The sequence below is a fragment of the Pongo pygmaeus genome, chromosome 10, assembly GCF_028885625.2.
Source record: "Pongo pygmaeus isolate AG05252 chromosome 10, NHGRI_mPonPyg2-v2.0_pri, whole genome shotgun sequence".
Lineage (NCBI taxonomy): Eukaryota > Metazoa > Chordata > Mammalia > Primates > Hominidae > Pongo > Pongo pygmaeus.
Genome location: NC_072383.2, coordinates 28,424,914 through 28,446,181, shown reverse-complemented (window position 1 = coordinate 28,446,181; position 21,268 = coordinate 28,424,914). Strand labels below are relative to the sequence as shown.

At 36.9% G+C, this 21,268-nt stretch overlaps 1 protein-coding gene across 14 annotated transcripts in view; it reads right to left on the bottom strand.

The window, feature by feature from the left end:
- Positions 1-21,268, bottom strand: part of BMAL2 (basic helix-loop-helix ARNT like 2) — a 91,262-nt gene that overhangs the window by 46,262 nt on the left and 23,732 nt on the right. For 6 of the 14 annotated variants that reach the window (XM_054442906.2, XM_054442911.2, XM_054442909.2 and 3 more), the window contains exon 2: positions 9,431-9,581. In XM_054442906.2, the coding sequence (XP_054298881.1) occupies positions 9,431-9,581 (151 nt within the window). Of the gene's footprint in view, positions 1-1,497; positions 1,540-7,608; positions 7,711-9,430; positions 9,582-21,268 lie in introns of all 14 variants that reach the window. The other 8 variants (XM_054442900.2, XM_054442901.2, XM_063672539.1 and 5 more) reach the window with 3 other exon arrangements.

Genomic DNA, 21,268 nt, shown 5'->3' with positions numbered 1-21,268 from the left:
CCATTCACCCTTGGCAATGACACTCCTGGAACAAAATACATACTGTTGGGTGAAGTGGATAGGATTCAGATTAAATTGTATTCACCTAAAATTCAGTTATCTACTCATACTTTGTTCTATTTGTGAGCAATTAGATTTTTTTCTTTCTCTTTTTAAAGACAAGGTCTCACTCTGTTGCCCAGGTTGCAGTGCAGTTGTATGATCATAGCTTACGGCAGCCTCAAACTTCTGGGCTCAAATGATTCTTCTGCCTCTGCCTTCCAAGGAGCTGGCATTACAGAGCAATTTGATTAAAATTAAAATGTTATGATTAAAAGAATATTGTAGTTACACTCTCACTAGAAGGATCATCTCTTCTTTCTAACAGTATTCCCCATCAGCATGGACAGCAGCGATGGATAGAGACGCCTGACTCCAGGATGTACAGCAGAGGAAGGGGTGCTCTCTCTGAGCCAGGATCTAGAGAGAGATGAGAGCAGGGTGGGAGAAAGCCCACTGTGGAGAAGGTGAATGATGATGCTGGGAGCCAGGAAACCCAGGGCAAGGTGCAAGAACCAATGTCTGAATAAGGTACTTTACTTGAAGGAGCTACACCTGAAAAGGTTTCTGGAGGCTTTCATTAAGGAAAGGCATATTTATCCAGAGGCTAGCTCTCTGCTTAATACTTCATCAGAGCTCTGGCTCCTAATTCTGTGTACAGTTACTGCCACCTTGAACCATGGTAGTACTTCATAGAATCCTATCAGAAAACAAAATAAATGGATAAAAAGCAAAACTCTGATAGGCCATGTTGCCAGATGTAGAAAAATATTTTATTGTTGTTGTTGAAAAAATATGTTGAAATAATTGACAAAGAACTCATGAGGATGGGTTTCTTTTTTTTTTTTGAGACAGAGTTTTGCTCTGTCGCCCAGGCTGGAGTGCAGTGGCGCGATTTCGGCTCACTGCAAGCTCCGCCTCCTGGGTTCACGCCATTCTCCTGCCTCAGCCCCCTGAGTAGCTGGGACTACAGGCGTCCACCACCACACCTGGCTAATTTTTTGTATTTTTAGTAGAGACGGGGTTTCACCGTGTTAGCCAGGATGGTCTCGATCTCCTGACCTCGTGATCCACCTGCCTCGGCCTCCCAAAGTGCTGGGATTACAGGCGTGAGCCACCGTGCCAGGCCGAGGATGGGTTTCTAACAGTCAGATGCCCCTCATAAGTAACTGATTTGTTTAAGTCATTAATCAATTTTTCCTTAGTGCTTAAAGAAAATAATAGTTTTTTTTAAAGCTATTCTAAGAGAAAGTTAAAGGCATGAAAGCCAAAATGTTATCCAAGTAGACAGAAAAGCAAGACAACAGGTGCCTGATAACATTGCTTCTCGGAGCATAACAAGAGAGAAAAGCCTCATCTTCAAGCCTTTCTACCTTGGTGTCACCTTTGCCTTAGGCTACAGGCTTGCCTTTGTGTACCTTTCCACTCACCATGTACCATCTCAACAAGTCAATGTACCTGAAGGCCTTCATTTTAACTTGGTGTTCACCATCTTCCACTCTACAAAAAAGCAGGATAAAATATCAAACTACATGAAGTACCTTTTCTGTAGTTCTTGAGAGACAAATAGCTGCGAGATTAAGTCCAATCATCCTAATTCCTATAAAATCCTTAGCTGTAAATGCTCCCTTGAGCACTTAATGACTGTCTACATGAACCATTCTCCTCCTAACGCTGACAGGTAACACCATTCCCATAAGGATAACAAAAGTTATGTTAACTGACAGTGAACAATAATTAGTGTGCTACTTACATAATTAGATATGATCTCATGACAAACTTAAGCAAGAATAAGATTTTCATAGAATTAACATTAAAGTTATTAAGATCATTGATGGCTTAACCAAAAACTTTATGATAGCTGTATTAAAACAGCCTGAAAGTGGATTAAGAATCCCAGACCTTTAATCAAAAGGAATTTATTTTGCCTAAAAATCCACCTGGATGGTAACAAATATTGAAAACTGGAAACTCTTACCAATACTATCAATTTTCACATTAGTATAGTTCCTAGCATCAGAAATGTACTCACCAGACCATTACTAAAATGAAATACATTGGTAGTGATAGAAGACTGTCAGCATTTAAAAATTATGCAGGCTGGATAGCTTTTAAAAATATGTAATCTTAAAAGATTTATTTCCAAATGTATCATTTTGTGGGAGATTTGAAAAATTCCAGGAAAAGCACCCATAATGCCACCTGGAAGTAATCACAGTTAATATTCTAATGTGTCTCCTTCCAGCGTTTCCTAAACATGTAGATACATACAATGATTATTTAGCTTAGCCATGGTGCGTGGGTACCATGTAGATATTTCTGTGTTCTACATGTATAATAAATAAAACTCAGATCATAGTATATAATTTTCATGTCTTGTCTTATTCATTTAACACTCTAACATGAATATTTATGCATAGTTTCAAATATTCTTGGATAACATAATTTGAAATGATTAAATAGTAGCCCATTGATTAGTTATATCATAATTTATTCATTTGCTATTGTTGGATATTTCAACATTCTAATATTTTCAATATCATAAATAATATGGCTAATAATATTGTGGTGTGTGCATCTTGCATTATACTCTAGGATAAATTCCTAGAAGTACAATTTATGGATAAATATTTTAAGGCTTCTGATTCAACTTAACAGATTTCCTTCTTTACAGTTAACAATGAACATTTTTCAGGCTTTGAAGAAAGGCTGGCCTACTTTAGAACTGTCTTATTCAGTTGAACTCTTTTGAGGCTTTAATATTTTTCTACTTAAAAAAAGATAACACTTATAGAAAATTTAAATAAATTTATAAATAGATGCTTATAAATATTCCAAATAAAAAAGACCACGAAGACAAATGCTTAATCAAGTGGTGCTTTTCCTTTTCACAGTTTCAATCAAGAGCTTTTATATTTATGGTACTTTATCAAAAATATTTCCACATTTGATTCTCACAGCACAGTGGTGAAGTTATTACTACCCCCATTTTACAGATGAAGGAGTTGAGTAAAGTTAATGACTGTGCAAGGTCCTATAACTAGTAGGAGGCCAAGTGAAGACTACTCAATGCAGGCTGGTGCGCCTTCCACCATACCTGGCCATTTCTCTCACCACTGTCAGCCTGTTGTGTGGTTGGTACAAGTAAAATTAAACAGCCTCTCGGAGGCAAAAGAGAGGGTCAGATTAAGTCAGCTTCTTTTCCCTTTTCTCTTTTTAGCCATCTTAAAGGAATAAACAGAAAACAATTATAGAGATGGATAATTTTCTTCCTAATAGTCTGGAATTATACATAATTGTCCCTCAGCATCGGTGGGGGACTGGCTCCAGAACCTCCTGCAGATACCAAAACCTGTGGATATTCAAGTCTCTTCATAGTATTTGCATATAACCTATGCACATCCTCCCATATACTTTAAATCATCTCTAGATTACTTACAATACCTAATAAATGTAAATGCTATGTAAATTGTTGTTATACAGTATTGTTTAGAGAACAACAACAAGAAAAATAAGTTTGGATATGTCCAGTACAGACTTTCTTTTTTCTAGATATTTTCCATTTTTGGTTGGTTGCCCATGGATATGAAGGACTGACTATATATATGGATGTATATATACATTACTTCAATTTCAAAAGGTAAACTTTGACCTTTTAAAATCATGTTTTTGCTTTGATCATTGGCATTTTAGCAAATGAACTCACTGAATGAATTTGCCTCCTTGGTGAAATTCAAATATACTGTACTTATTAAATGCAAATACCCTTCTATTTAATGGCCCCTGGCAGAACAGAACAAAGGCAGGATCTTGTTAATCAAATAATTCATTTCTTTGTTTGTAGCACAAATCTAAATAGTTAGTAAATTTGGTCTATAATCCTAATATTTTACAAATTTTTACAAATGTGTTTTAATAAGCTTTCTGATATTAAAAATGTTCACATTACTGGGATACATTTTCTTAGTGTAGCACCTTACATTACAGTAATAGAATTTCAAAATACAATGCAAAGTTTTCTTGAAAACTATTTTCACTGCATTTTGAATGAAATGTAGGTATTCTTTCTAAATCAACCAAAGACAAAGTTAGACGCAGATGCAATCTCAAAATATTCCCCAGATCTGCCATTTTTTAGGCGTTCCTCTTTTTGAAACGTGCTTCCTTTGATTACTGTGTGCCGCTCCCACTTCAGAGCCATGCCTTCATATATTCTGGACAGGCTTCCCCTCATCTTGTACTATCTTTAGGTCAGCACCCCCAGACTATATTCTCGGCCCCCAGTCTCCCCACTCCATAAGCTTCTCACAGTGATGGCACCCACATCATCAGTTCAAGTACTTTTTGTGCATTAATGATGTCTAAGTCTCTAACTCCAGGCCAGGCCTCCACCCTGAGCTCCAAATCCTCATGTCCAACTTCCTATTTGAAGGTTCTATAAATATCCCATTCTTAGTGTGTCCAAAACTGAACTCATCATCTTTGCCTCAATCTAAGTGAATGAAAATACCACCCTCCATATAGGAGCCCAAGTCAGAAAACGTGGGCACACATCCTCTCCCCAATGAACAATCATGAAGTCCTACTGATCCTATCTTCTAAGTGTGTCATATGTCCCTTCCTTTCCCTGCCCTTCCTGTCCAGGGCCACTCTCTTTGATTGATGCTCAGAACACCTCGTCCTTGGCAAAAGCTATTCTCTGTTGTTCTCTCTGCCTGCTGGGTCTTCTTCTTTCAGCTCATCCTCCATGCTGTTTCCAAGGTGATTCTTTGAAAATTGTAAGACTGTACCACTCCCTCCTACCAGGATGGCTATAATCAAGCAATTGAAAATAATAAGTATTGGCTAGGCGCAGTGGCTCACGCCTGCAATCCCAGCACTTCGGGAGGCCAAGGCGGGCAGATCATGAGGTCAGGAGATCGAGACCATCCTGGCTAATACAGTCAAACCCCGTCTCTACTAATAATACAAAAAATTAGCCAGGTGTGGTGGTGGGCGCCTGTAGTCCCAGCTACTTGGGAGGCTGAGGTAGGAGAATGGCGTGAACTCAGGAGGCAGAGCTTGCAGTGAGCCAAGATCACGCCACTGCACTCCAGCTTGGGCGACACAGCGAGACTTTGTCTCGTCTCAAAAAATAAAAAATAAAAAATAATAAGTATCAGTGAGGATGAAGAAAATGGAACTCTTGTACACTACTCATGGGAATGTAACATGATACAGCCACTGTGGAAAACAGTACAGCAGTTCCTCAAAAACTAAACAATTCTCATATAACCCAGCAACTCTCTCCTAGGCATATATCCAAAAGAATGGAAAGCAAGGACTAAAACAGGTATTTGTACATCAATGTTCATAGTAGCATTATTCCCAATAGCCAAAAAGTGGAAATAACCCATCAACAGAGGACTGGATAAATAAATATGGTGTATACACACAGTGGAATATTATTCAGCCATAAACAGGAATGAAATTCTGACACATGCTATAATATGGATGAAACTTGAAGACATTATGCTAAGTGAAATAAGTCAGATGCAAAAAAACAAACATCATATAATTCCACCTTTTTTTTTTTTTTTTTTGAGATAGTGTCTCGCTCTGTCACCCAGGCTGGAGTACAGTGGCACGACCTTGGCTCACTGCAACCTCCACCTCCTGGGTTCAAGCAATTCTCCTGCCTCAGCCTCCCAAGTAGCTGGGACTACAGGCGCATGCCGCCACGCCTGGCTAATTTTTTTGTATTTTTAGTAGAGATGGGGTTTCACCATGTTGCCCAGGCTGGTTGCAAACTCCTAAGCTCAGGCAATCCGCCCGCCTTAGACTCCCACTTACGTGAAATAGTGGGAATTTGCTAGAACAAGCAAATTCATAGAGCCAGAAAATATACTAGAGGTTAGCAGGGGATCAGGAGAGAGGAGAATGGGAACGCTATTGTTTATGGGCACAGAATTCTTCTTTGGGGTGATTCAAAAGTTTTAGAAATAGAGGTGATGGTCTACAATACTGAATATAATTGATGCCAATTAATTGTACACTTAATAGTGGTTCAAATGGCAAATTTCATGTTATTTATATATATGTGTGTGTGTGTGTATGTATTTACCATAATAAAAAAGTGAAAAAGTGCAGAGGCAATCAATTCTTTAAAAAATATGAATCTGATCAAGTTCTTCTCATGCTTAGAATTCTTCAGTTTTCCTACTGCATTCAAGATAGTTTTCAGATTCTTCAGTTCAGCAGATCTTTCATGACTTAGTTCATGTTTATCCCTCAAATCTCATAGCTCACCCCCCTCTAAGTGCACCCTCTGCTCTATGGTGACAACCACTCATTTCCTGATCAGGAGTATGCAACTACATACCTGTATGCCTGCACGGTTGTTCTTTCCACCTAAAATATCTTCTCCATTCCTGCTCTGTAGACTCTCTTCTTCTCTTCTGTTTTTAAATGTATTTTTATATTGACAGGGCCTCACTCTTCTCACCCAGGCTGGAATGCAGTGGCATGACCATAGCTCACTGCAGCCTCGAACTTCTGGGCTCAAGAGATCTTCCCGCCTCTGCCTCCCAAAGTGCTGGGATTACAGGCATACGCCATCATACCTGGCTGTAGACTCATTTCTATTCTTCATTTAAAACTTAGCTTAAGTCAACTTTTCCAGGAAGCATTTAAATCTTATTTAAATGCCCAACTTTATTTGCTGACATAGTACCCAGGGTCTCTATTATAGCAGTTATGATGATGTAAAATAATTGTTTGTGTCTTTTCCACTTGCACAAGTTTCTCGTACCTTTGTGTCTCTGTCTATCCTAGTCTACTGACTGTCACATAGTAGCAACCCAATAAATGTTTAATGACTACATTCCACAGATTCAACAAAAACTCTTTTAAAGAACCAGCTCTCCAGCCGGGTGCGGTGGCTCACACCTATAATCCCAGCACTTTGGGAGGCCGAGGCGGGTGGATCACGAGGTCAAGAGATTGAGACCATCCTGGCCAACATGGTGAAACCCCATCTCTACTAAAAATACAAAAATTAGCCTGGTGTGTCAGTGGGTGCCTGTAGTCCCAGCTAATAGGGAGGCTGAGGCAGAAGAATCACTTGAACCCAGGAGGCGGAGGTTGCAGTGAGCCGAGATTGCGCCATTTGCACTCCAGCCTGGCGACAGAGTGAGACTGTCTCAAAAAACGAAAAGCAAAAAAGAACCAGCTCTCCATTCAAAACCAACAGTGCCACAGAAAGGGTGGACATTCTCATATATCTTTCCTTTTTAAAAAGATCCAGCACTCTGAGGCTATGTGAGTGAAATCAGCCTCTCACCTATTGACTGGCTTTCCTGCACTGAGGCCTCGGGAAGGACACTATATAGTCAGCACCACGTACTTTGACATCCAAAATTTCATTAAAGGGAATAGAATCTGGTAGGATAAAGGAAGGATTGGGGAAGGAAGGAGAAGCTCTGGGACAGATGATGAGCAAATCAGTGGGATGTGTATCATGTTTTCACTGCCACTCTATGCCCTCTTCAAGTAGGGGAGGGAGTATGTCAAAGACAGTCCAGGACTTACCTGCTGCCACTGGAGGCTGATATTTCTATCCTTGTTGAAAGAAGATAGGTAAGGGGATTCTGAGAAAGCTTTTCCACCACTTTTTCTGTCATGATTCCTGACCTGGAAGGAAGGAGGCCTTGGGTCACCCCCTATCCAGATGTTCTGGGAATGGACAGCAAGCCTGTCCTCAAGTGGAGAAAGTAGCCTACTCTGTCCAGCTACCCAGTGATAGGAAGCTGGGTGAGTGGAGAAAATACCACATCTGGAATCAGGCATTCTAACAAGCTGTGTGATGGCTGGGCAAACTGCTTGACATTTCTGAGTTCTAGCTTCTTCCTTTTCTAAAATGTGAGTAGTTACCTAAATAATCTTCAGCGTTGCTTGCTGACAAAAAAATGTCGTGCTGTCAGTACTTTGCATGTTTCTTGTATTTTTGCTAGCACTGATCCCACTTTCCATTTCACCCCCAAACCACTGCAAGGTCTTATCTGTGCCCCCCATGTGGCATGAAGCTGGGCTACCTCTATATTCACTGTTCCCACTTCAATTGCTAAAATCATATTTAGACACCAAGAAAGAACAATGGTGCTTATGATTCTGAAGAATAAGGAAGAAAATAAAAAGAACTGACAGTCACTTTCAGCTCAAGATAAGTGGGGGCTATTGACTGATAATTTAGGATGGAAAACAGCTAGATAGTCTAAAAAGACGGTCACTTCATCAACTACAGTTTTCAGAAGCATCCATGTTAATGGAAGAGACTAAGGGAAAAGAGACAACCAAAAACAGTAGAAAACCTTCCAATCATTTATATGTGGCGTGGGAAGTGCTTTAGTATTTACTGCCTTGGGAACTGAAGCTAAATTATAAAGTGTATTGGGAAGAACTGAGTTAAAAAGAGCTAGTAAGTGCCCACTTTGTAAATAAAGAGCTGAATACCACCCCCACCCACCAAAAAAGAAAAAAAAAAAAGAGCTAGGATGTTTTATTATGTCCTTATCTTGACCTCCAACTCCCAACTCAGGATTTTTCCCTCCATTCATGATGGATAACTGTCATCAACTCTCACATTTATGTAAAGTACCAGCCTACGGTGAGTTGCTATAGATGGCTATCTTTATTTTTCCTTAATGTTTTCTAAATTTTATACCTATTTATTTAGAGATGGGGTCTTGCTGGTCTCCAACATCTGGGCTCAAACGAACCTACCTCAGCCTCCCACGTAGCTAGTACTGCAGGCGTGTGCCACTGGACCTGGCTTGCCCTGATGTTTTCACCATATAAACTCTAGCTTTGGGGAAGTCATTAAAGAATATTTAGGACAGAAGCTGCAGGGGTAACAAAAATAAATAGGGAGATAGTGGGCATTCTCAACATTGACTTTATTATCAATTTGACTTAATAAATAGGGAAAGCACGAATTTTATATGATTAAACTGACCACAGATAACCAAGGGCTGGTTATTCTATACATGACGAGTAAGGTGAGAAGTAGTCATCATTATTTTAAGTCAAACATCCAAGGTGTTTTCCTCATGTTTATAAGTATTTCAATAAGGAAGGCAAGTATTTTGCCATGACCATAAACATTAACCAAATAAAACTCATGTTCCTATGTCTCTTTCAGACTCCAGCTGACCCTCCTAGATACCTTTCTTCAGAGCTGGATGGAAAAGTTCCAAGTCAGTCACTGACAAAGGTAGCAGTTGGGTGGACAAGTACTCTCCCGTCTCCAAATGTTACCATGAACTTGGAAATAATTAATGATTTTAAAAGGAATATTTTCCTCTTCTCCCTAGAGTCAAAGATCTCACTGGGTTAGAGGACCCAATTCACTTACTGGGATGGGTCTGAATCACTTCCTTTGCGTTTTCGTGGAAACTCTGTCATGTGTGAGCTGAAAGACCCCATAGCTGTTGGTCTTGTCCCTGGACTCACGCGGCTGGAAACCACAGGAGCAATGCACTGGTTCTCCTCTCTCAACACTTTACCTATGGGCAGCAGAGTACAACAAGACATTTATTTTAAACATTAACTTTTACTTTGTACATATCCATATCACACATTTTAAATGACTTTTCTATCTTGATATTTAAAAAATACCAGCCTTAGCCAGGCGCAGTGGCTCATGCCTGTAATCCCAGCACTTTGTAAGGCTGAGGCGGGTGGATCACCTGAGGTCAGGAGATCAAGACCAGTCTGGCCAACACAGCAAAACCCCGTCTCTATTAAAGCACAAAAATTAGCCAGGCACAATGTGGGCATCTGTAATCCCAGCTACTCGGGTCGCTGAGGCAGGAGAATTCCTTGGACCTGGGAGGCAGAGGTTGCAGTGAGCTGAGATCATGCTACTGTACTCCAGCCTGGGCAACAGAGCGAGACTCCCCTCAAAAAAAATGTATATACACATACACACACACACACACACACACACATTATATCTATATATACACATTATATATATCGAGACACATTTTAAATATATATATATCAGTCAAAACCAACATAACACAGAATGAAAGACTAATTGTGTACACTCAAGTATTAATTAAATATTTGTTAGTCCATGTTTTTAAGGCTTTCCCCCTATATTGTAAAAGAAATTTGAATATGGTAGAAAATACAGAAAACACAGAAAAATAGAAAGGAAGGGGGAAATCCAAATTTTTTCCCAATGTTACACAAACCAATGTTAAAATCCTTTTGAGATATTTCTTCTGAGAATTTTTTTCTATAGTTATCATTAAGGTAATTGAAATCATACAGTATACAGTAGTCCCCTCTTATCTGCAGTTTTGCCTTCTGTGGTTTCAGTTACCCACGGTCAACTTTGGTCTGAAAATATTAAGTGGAAAATTCCAGAAATAAATCATTCGTAAGTTATCAACTGCACACGGTTCTGAGTAGCAGGATGAAATCTCACACCACAGTCATCCCTCTGTCCAGCATATCCATGCTGTATATGTCACCTGCCCGCGAGTTACTTAGTAGCTGGTTTGGTTATTAGATTCACTGTTGCAGTACCACAGTGCTGGTGTTCAAAGAACCCTTATTTTGCTTAATAGTGGCCTCAAAGCACAAGAGTGATGATGCTGGCATATTGTTATAATTGTTCTACTTTATTACTAATTATTGTAATCTCTTACTATGCTGAATTTATAGATTAAACTTTTATCATAGGTATGTATGTATAGGAAAAATTCATATATGTAGAGCTTGGTATTATCTGCAGTTTCAGGCATCCACTGGGGAGTCTCAGAACGTATCCGCCATGGGTAAGAGGGGCCGACTGTCATCAGATTTATGTATCATTGTGACAAAATAACTTTCCAGTTTTATTACAAATTCTTTATAAATGACTCTAATGGATGTATAATACACTATCATGTAGCTGTGTCCAGTTATTTAACCACTCTCCTATTGTTAGAACCTACATTTAATTTTACTTTATTTGCCAGTACAAATACATATTTTGGTACATAAAGCTTTTTATCTACTTCTGGTTATTTTGGACACTATCCCAGAAATGAGTTAACAAGGTCAAGAGACACCAATGTTTTTAACTCTGCTAAGTGTGATTTTAAAAAATCCTTTTCGTCTCAAGTGAGGTTTATTAAATGTTTTACAAAATGTAAAGATCAGAATCACTGAATCAAAATAACCTATAGTCTAAATTTGAGAATCTGTAAGTAACTATATTTCTCATATTAAAATGCATATAAAAAGTTTAAAGTAATTTGTACCTAATAACACAGATTGAAAATATGTAACAATATTTACAAGGAGAATGTAATAAGTCTACAATAATAGTGGAAGATTTTTAACACATCTTTAACAGTAACTGATAGATCAAGTAGTAAAAATAATGATACAGAAGATTTAACTGGCACAATCAGCAAGCTTCATATAATAGACATATATGGAGCACTATGCCTAGTAGCTTGAAACACCAGTGTTAATTGTTTTTGGCCAGCTATGGAGCACTTATAAAGACTGACAATATATTGGACCAAAAACCAGTCTCAAAGATTTTGACAAATTGATATCACACATAAAACATTTTCTGACTTCAGTGTAATTATGTTGGAAGCCAGGAACAAAAAGATAACCAGAAAATCCCTATATCTTTGTAAATTAAGAAACCCACAAATAATTTCATGGGACAAGAGGAAATTCAAATGTAAAATCACAAAATATTTGCAATTAAATATTAATAAAAATGTCACACATAAAAATGTGTGGAGATGCATAAGCATTACTTAAGCGTGAAATTTTAACAATGTTTAAAAAAAGAAAAACTGAAATGTAATAAGTAAATAATTTAAGAAATCAGAAAAAGATGAGTAAAATAAATCCAAAGAACTAGAAGAAAGAAAATCATAAAAATAAGACCAGAAATAATGAAATAGAATACAAACATATAAGAGTGCAGATTAAAAAATCTAAACAAAGTTTCTTCCAAATGATTGTAAACTCTCACAACTTTATGGCAAGATTTTTCAAAGAAAAAAATGTACAAAAAAAAATTTGGGGTCATAATTTAGATGCCCTAGAAATTTCAAAGATAATAAAATATCATTAAAAATCATGCTAAATATTTAAAAATTTAGATGGAATGAAACATTTTCTATAGAATTTTAACTTACCGAAATTGAAAGAAAAAGAAATAAAAACCTGAATATTCCTATATTCTTCCTTACACAAACTATTCCACTATATGAAAAAAGAGGGACTACCTTGACCCCCAACTTTTCTTTGTCAAGGAGGCTTACATAATTTTGATATTAAAACCTGACAACAACAGTACAAAAGGAAAATTACAGGCCAATCTCATTCACAAACAAAAATACAAAAATCTTAATAAAACATTATCAAACAAAATTCAGAAATGAATAAAAATAATCATCCATCATGACTAAGACAGTTTCATCCTAGGGATGCAGGAGTGCCTTCATATTAGTAATTAATGAATATAATTTACCACAATAACAGATAAATGGAAAAACAGATAAATGGAAATACAATCATCTCAGGAAATGTAGAAATATTAATGAAGAAATATTGAAAGTGTTCTTTTTAAGATCAGAAACAAGAACACCCTTATTTAATTCTATATTAGAAGAGTTCACAGTAGGGTAAGGCAAGAAAAAGAAAAATGAAATATAAAATTAAGAAATAAAATTGTTTTGCTCTTATTGGGAAATGATATGATTGACTACATAGAAAATCCAAAATAATCAACATATAAATCATTAAAGTTAGAGGATATAGCAAGTTGGCTGTATATAAATCAATATGTAAAAATCAATTGCCTTTCTATCCAAAGTAACAAATAGTAAGAAAATGATATTTAAAAGATAGAATTTGTAATAATCTCAAAAATACAGAGTATCTATAGAATAAATCTAATAAATGTATAAGGTCTTTATGGAAAAAACTAAAACTTTACTTAAAACATTTTAAAAGATCCAAATAAATGGAAAGATATGCCAGGCTTTTGAATTGGAGGCTTCAATATACTAAAGATGTAAATTATCCTAAAATAGATGTGCAATTCCCCTCAAAATACTTAATTTTTTGGTGGAAACTTTCAAGTGAAATATACAACTATGCGAACTGTATACAGAAGAACAATGGGTCATGAATAGCCAAGGAAAAGGTGGGAAGACTGGTCCTATCAGATATCAAGACTTGTAAAGACACAGTAATTAAGACAGTGTAGTACTGGTATGAGGATAGACAGATGAATGGAAGAGAACAAAGAGCCCAGACATGTATATATGGACATCTGCTAAATATCCAAGGTGGTAAAAGATCAATGTGGGGAAAAAAAATAACTTTTTAATAAATGGTCCGGGATCAATTGGTTTTCTCTATGGAAAAGATGAAACGGGACTCCGTGTGTTACACCAAATACAAAAACAAATCCAGTTAGATTTGAGACCTAAATGTAAAAAACAAAAATAGAATAGAGAAAACTTTTGCTATGGTTTGAATGTTTGTGTTCCTCCAAAATTCATGTGGAAACTTAATTCCCAGTTCAACAATACTAAAAGGTGGGGCCACTAGGAGGTGATTAGGTCATGCACGCTCCACCCTCATAGATGGGATTAGTGACACCGTAAAAGGGCTGAGAGGACAAATTTGTCCCTTCCATTCCTTTGCCTCTTCTGCCAAGTGAGGATGCAGCAAGAAGATACCATTGTAGAAGCAGAAGGAGCAGCCCTCACCAGACACTGAACTTGCCCATGCCTTGATCTTGGACTTCCCAGCCTCTAGAATTGTCAGAAATAACTACCTATTGTTTATAAATCACCCAGCCTAAGGTGTTTTGTTATAGCAGCATCAATGGACTAAGACAACTCTAAAGGAGGGAGAGTATTTTTATTTCATAGAAAGAAATTCCCAAGACATAAAATGTAAAAACAATAAAGGAAAAGATTGTTAAATGTGACAATCTTTAAGTTAATGTTGATCAAAAGACACTACAAAGAAAATGAAACCACAAGCCACAAACTGGGAAAAGATATTTGTTAGACATATAAACAACAAAGGGTTAATATTCAGATTATATAAAGAATGGTTTTGAATCAATAAGAAAAAGACCAATGACTCTCAATAGAAAACTGGATAAAATACTTGAATAGGCACTTCATAAAAGAAATTCCAGTTGTCAACACATGGATGAAAAGGTACTCAATCTCATTGGTAACCAGGAAAATCCTAAGGAAACTGTAGTGATATACTAATAAATGATGGCTACAATTGAAAAATTTGATGATATCAAGTGTTGGTGAGGATGTGGAGCAATGGAAACACTCATGCTCTGCTGGCAGGAATGTAAGTTGCTACAGCCACTTTGGAAACCATTTCTGCATTATCTAATAAAGGTGAACACATATATAATATATGACTTGGCATTCTCCTCCTAGGTATATGGAAAAACTCTTACTGTGTATTAGCTGACAGGTATAAGAAATGCATTAGCAACATTGCTTGTAATTGAACAACAACAACAAAAACCTGAGAAAACTGGAAACTTGAAATTTTCATCAGCAAAATGGGTACATTGCTTAGTTATTGAATGGAATACCAACAGCAGCAAAAATGAATGAAGTCCAGCTATACTCAACATGGATGAATCAAAAAACATAATGCTGGCCAGGTGCAGTGGCTCATGCCTGTAATCCCAGCATGAAGACTTGGAAGGCCAAGGTAAGAGGATCACGTAAGGCCAGAAGTTTGAGACCAGTCTGGGCAACATAGCGAGATGCTGTCTCTACAAAAAAATTTTAAAACTAGCCAAGCATGGTGGTGTGCACATACAGCTTTAGCTACTCAAGAGGCTGAGGTGGGAGGATTGCCTGAGTCCAGGAGTTGAGGGTTACAGTGAGTGTGCTGCACTCCAGCCTGGGTGACAGAGTGAGACTCCGTTTTCTAAAACAAACAACAACAACAACAAAAACCGATAATGCTGAAGGGAAAAAAGTCACAGTCAAAAACACATTGCATGTTTTTAAAAATTTATATAAAGTTCAAAAACAAACTAAAAAAAAAAAGTAAAACTAATCAATTTTTAGGAATATCTGGGTTTTTTAGAAATTTTTTTTGTATAGAGATATCTCCCTATACAGAAAGCAAGGGGGTAGTTAAGACAAAAGTCAGAACAGTGGTTCTCTTCAGGAAAAGAAAGGGGGGTGTGACCATGAGGGACACACAGGGACTTCTAAGGAATTCATGTTCTACCTCTTTCACAGATCAAGGTCTTATCTTTCTTCTTTAAACAATACACATTATTTTTACCATCTTCACAGGTATAATAGATCTCACAATAAAGAAGTAGGGAGAATAATTTTACCAGTGATCGTGGGGCACTTCGGAATTAAGTTTCCAGTCTACAACAACCCAAGACTTCTAGGCCTGGATTCTCTAAATGGGACCAGTTCAGGATCACCACATACCACATGAGATCAAATATGGCTTCAGCTCCTAGACTTCATTCTAATGGATTTTGAATGACAGATTACCATCTGTCTCCACAGAAAAAGTGCAGGGAATTTATTTCATCAAATGACAAATCAAAAGGAAAAATTCACTGCCATTAAACCACAGTATACCCTGGAATATATAATACCAGACCCTCAACCATTCCCCCTACTTCCAACACACACTCTACAAGTACATTCTTTCCCTCACATAAGTTCAGAGACAGAAATAAAACAAAGATTTTTTTTTTTTTTTTTGCCTCTCATCCTGGGAAGCATGATCTTCACATGTTTCTATCCTACTTCCTTATTAACCTTTAAATAAGAAATGTGAATTATCTTTAGGCAGGCAGAATAGTCTTCTCTTCACAAAATAAAAGTCTGAAGCTTTAAGGGTCTTTATTTTTATGTTCTTTAATGGGTGGGGAGTATTGCCTTATAATTAGCTATGTTCCATTGACTCTATGTCAGTAGAAGTATATTCAAAACAGAGGGCTTTCTGTAAGCAAAAGGAAAATATGGGTTAGTGAGACTAGTTAGTTTTAGCTGAAAGGATCTGTTCTTTGGAAATAATCTCCATGTTGCAGATTCTTATTTTTGTTAGTAGGTGACTCATAATTTAAGGAGTAAAAATTTCATTTTTAACTTTCCAGTTTACTTGACTTTCTGCCTCCACATATACATCTGCAGAAGATGAGACCATGTGTTAGGAATTGAAGTTCAGCTCTGCTTTTATATAACTCATTTTGGAAGTATATGATTTAATGTTTTGATATTGTCTTTCCTTGCCAAATTGAGTGACTTCTCAGTGGTGAATGTAATATGTGTTCTTTAACACTCAATAAAATAATACAGAATTTAGGTTAAACAAAGATATCATGATTGCCTTTTTACAAAGAAAGTTTGTGATTTTACTTAAAACGAGATTAGCATTAAATCTCACTCCACTCTACATCTGTCTCCCTGGTGATGAGAATCAATCTTGCAATATTTCAAAGGTCTACTATTTAGTATCAATTCCTCAAGGAGGAAAATAAATTACAGGAAATGAGCAGCTGTTTGGAAGTCATAACCAAGGGAAGACAAGTAGCCACTTGGTTTAGGCTCACAGTTACAAAGGAGTTCAAATTTGGAATTCGGCATTGTGGTTGAAAAAGAATACCCACTGCATATATGCGCGCGCACACACACATTCACAGAAGCCACGGCCAAACGGGAAGATTTTTCATTTTTCATAAAACTTTAAAACTTTTGTTCCATTACCTACTTTCACAGCCAATAGTGTGCTATATCTTAAAATTTGTTTAAATTTTCATTATCTTGTAAATAACGTTTGGTTAAAAATAATTTATTCTGTGTAAACGTTTAAATTACTTCCTTGAGAAATGAAAGTGGCCTTTGCTTCTTAACTTCTAAGAGTCCAAACCCGGAAAAATCTTTGTGGTCCCATCTAACCACTACCTTGTTAGTACTGGTTTTTTTATTTTTTTTTGGACAAATCACTTAACAAAACCAACCCTATTTCTTTAAGATGGAAGAAATTTCCCGCAAACCACATTTGTTTGTTTCAGAATCAAATAAGAAAATGTACATGAATCTGTTTGAAAACCAAAAGCTTACTGATGCTAATTAAGTAACTAGCCCAGCAAAAATGCATCAACATTGTTGGTGAGCCATTGTAGATGCCTAAGGTGTCAGGAAAACAACACTGAGTTAATGTTGTTGCTTTATTTTTAATTATAAAGCTGTTAACCTTTTTATCTTGAAATAATTTCAGGCTGGCAAAGGTAGTGTAAAGAATTCCCATATACCCTTCAATAATATTCCCCAAATGATAATGTCATTCTTAACCCCAGTATAATTATCAAGATCAGGAAATTAACACTGATATACAATTATTATCTAATTTACAGATCTTATACAAATTTTGTCAATTGTCCTAATGTCCTTTGCTGGTCCAGGATCACAATGCATTTAGCACCTGCCACCTGTCCTTTGTTTCCTTTCATCTGTAATGGTTCCTCAGGCTTCTTTTGTCTTTCTTGAGACTTTTGAAGGGTACTGGGAAGTTATTTTCTAGAATGTCCTCCAGCTTAAGTTTGTCTGATATTCCCTCATGACTAAATTTAGATTGTGCACATTTGTCAAGAATACCACAAAAATGATGCTGTGCCCTTCTCAGTGCTAAATTCCTTCTCTTTTACATTTTACTGCTGCTAGTACTTTTTTTTTTTTTTAAAATAGGGTCTCACTCTGTCACCCAGGCTGGAGTGCAGTGGCACAATCTCAGCTCACTGCAACCTCCACTTCCTGGGCTCAAGCCATCCTCCCACCTCAGCCTCCTAAGTAGCTGGGAATACAGGCACACCCACCACACCCAACTAATTTGCTTGAATTTATTGCTTCATTAAGATCCTGCTCCTCCAGATTCCAAATGGTGTTCAGCTCATGGAATAAACAGAAGTGGCAGAGGAAAGGTTTATGAGATCCTCCATAAGGCTGTATGTTCCAATACTGCAAAGCCTTTGAGGACCACAGCAGGCTTCTTTATCTTTATCCCCAAATCCTGGCACAGTGCCTGACACATAGTAAGTTTTTGTTTGTTTTTGAGACAAGGTCTTGCTTTGTTGCCCATACTGGAGTGCAGCGGTGCAATCATGGCTCACTGCAACCTCTGCCTCCTGGGCTCAAGCGATATTCCTATCTCAGTCTCCCAAGTAGCTGGGACTACAGGCACGTACCACTATACCCAGTTAATTTTTTAAAAAAATTTCTGTAAGGATTTTGCTGTGTTGACCAGGCTGGTCTCAAACTCCTGGGCTCAAGCGATCCTCAGCCTCCCGAAGTGCTGGGAATATAGGCATGAGCCACCATGTCCAGCCCCACAGTAAGTACTGAGGGTTTATTCAAAGAATAAATTACATTCACTTTATTACCCCAGACATCCAAAAGAGAATCTGAAAGATGTGAAATCAGAACTTTCAGTTTCACCTTCCTGAGCTGAGGCCACATTTCGTTTCATCCTTCTTGCAACAAGGAACATGGAAGTCCCTGCTATCCCTACTTCACAAACAAGGAGGCTTACTTTCTACCATTATTTCACTTATATCATTTTTCTTTCACAGAAGAAAAAAGACACTTGATTGTCTCCTTTGGAAAAAAGGCATTGTGTGGTACAGGATTTGGCATCTTGGAAAGCCTTCTAGAATGACAAGCAGTCATTGTTTCATAGGTTTGTGCTAATGCGTTGCAATGGAAACCAAATACTGTTTCTTACCACTGACACATTACTTTAAGATCCTTAGTCACACAATGGATAGAAATGAAATATTAATTGGCACTATTCAAGAACAATACCATGTATAGATAGTATTATACATAAATTACATTAAAAAATTTGCTCAACAGAGATAAAAAATATTCTATTATTTCACAGTATTTAAGAGCCTAATCCAGGTGGTAGATATATTAAAAAGTTAAGATTTAGTACCTACCCTCAAGAAGTTTATAATCCTGTATATTTTTTGTGCATGTATAAGTGCATAGATATATTAACCAAATACAGAATGAAATTAGACCTAGATAGAGGTACAAGTTTGTGCTGCAAGAACACAGAGATAAGGGTACTTAATTCTGTTTGGGGGAAGGGAGTAACATCTGAACACATTTTTCTGGATGGGTGTTTTAGGCTTCGAGAACACTATGAATAGGAGGTAGCAAATGCATTCAGTAAAATCCTATGCCATCATTTAAAATGATTATGAATTTTATAAATACAGAAAATGCCCTTTAAGGAATCTCCAGTTTTCTATAGTGGTTGCACTAGTTTACATTCCCACCAGCAGTGTAAAAGTGTTCCCTTTTCACCACATCCCCGCCAACATCTATTATTTTTTGATTTTTTGATTATGACCATTCTTGCAAGAGTAAGGTGGTATCACATTGTGGTTTCGATTTGCATTTCCATGATCATTAGTGATGTTGAGCATTTCTTCATATGTTTGTTGGCCATTTGTATATCTTCTTTTGAGAACTGTCTATTAATGTCCTTAGCCCACTTTTTGATAGGATTATTATTACTAATTTGTTGGAGTTCCTTGTAGATTCTGGATATTAGTCCTTTGTCAGATGTATAGATAGCGAAGATTTTCTCCCACTCTCTGGGTTGTCTATTAACTCTGCTGATTATTTCTTTTACTGTGCAGAAGCTTTTTAGTTTAATTAAGTCCCATCTATTTATAAAATAAATAAAAAATAAATCTATTTATTTATTTATCTTTGCTTTTGTTGCATTTGCTTCTGGGTTCTTGGTCTTGAACTCTTTGCCTAAGCCAATGTCTAGAAGGGTTTTTCTGAATCTTCTAGAATTTTTATGGTTTTAGGTCTTAGATTTAAGTCCTTGATCCATCTTGAGATGATTTTGGATAATGTGAGAGATGAAAATCCAGTTTCATTCTTCTACACGTGGCTCGCCAATTATATCAGCACCATTTGTTTAAAAGGGTGTCCTTTCCCCACTTTATGTTTTGGTTTATCGAAGATCAGTTGGCTGTAAATATTTGGCTTTATTTCTGGGTTCTCTATTCTGTTCCTTTGGTTTGTGTGCCTATTTTTATACCAGTACCATGCTGTTTTGGTGACTATGCCCTAAAAGTATAGTGTGAAGTCAGGTAATGTGATGCCTGCAGATTTATTCTTTTGGCTTAGTCTTGCTTTGGCTATGTGGATTCTTTTTTGGCTCCATATGAATTTCAGGATTGTTTTTTCTAGTTCTGTGAAGAATGATGGTAGTATTTTGATGGGGATTTCATTGATTTGTAGATTGCTTTTGGCAATATGGTCATTTTCACAATATTGATTCTACCCATCCATGAGCATGGTATGTGTTTCCATTTGTCAGTGTCATTTATGATTTCTTTCAGTAGTGCTTTGTAGTTTTCCTTGTAGAGGTCTTTTATCTCCTTGGTTAGGTATATTCCTAAGTATTTTATTTTCCCACTACTAGGTATCTACCAAGAGGAAAAGAAATCATTGTATAAAAAAGATATTTGCACATGCATGTTTATAGCAGCACAATTCAAAATTGCAAAAATATGGAATCAGCACAAATGCCCATCAATCAAGAAGTGGATAAAAAAATTGTGATATATATATATATAAAATATATATACTACATATATATATATATATATACTACTCAGCCATAAAAAGGAATGAAATAATGTCATTTGCAGCAACCTGGATGGAATTGGAGCCAATTATTCTAAGTGAAGTAACTGAGGAATGGAAAACCAAACATCACATGTTCTCACTCATAAGTGAGAACTAAGCTATGAGGACACAAAGGCATAAGAATAATACAACGGACTTTGGGGACTCGAGGGGAAAGGGTGGGGGGCGGGTGAGAGATAAAAGGCTACACATTGGGTACAGTGTATACTGCTCGGGTGATGGGTGCACCAAGATTCCCAAAATCACCACTAAAGAACTTATTCATGTAACCAACCACCACCTGTTCCCCCAAAACCTATGGAAATAAAAAATAAATGCTTACGTAATGTTTAGTTTTTAAAAAGGAGGATGAAAGACTATGGAAAAACAAGAAACAAAAATAATGCCATTTGCAAGGGAGATAAAAAACACACATAATGAAATGTCACTAGGAGTTTTATCTCAGTAGCCAATCAAAGGAT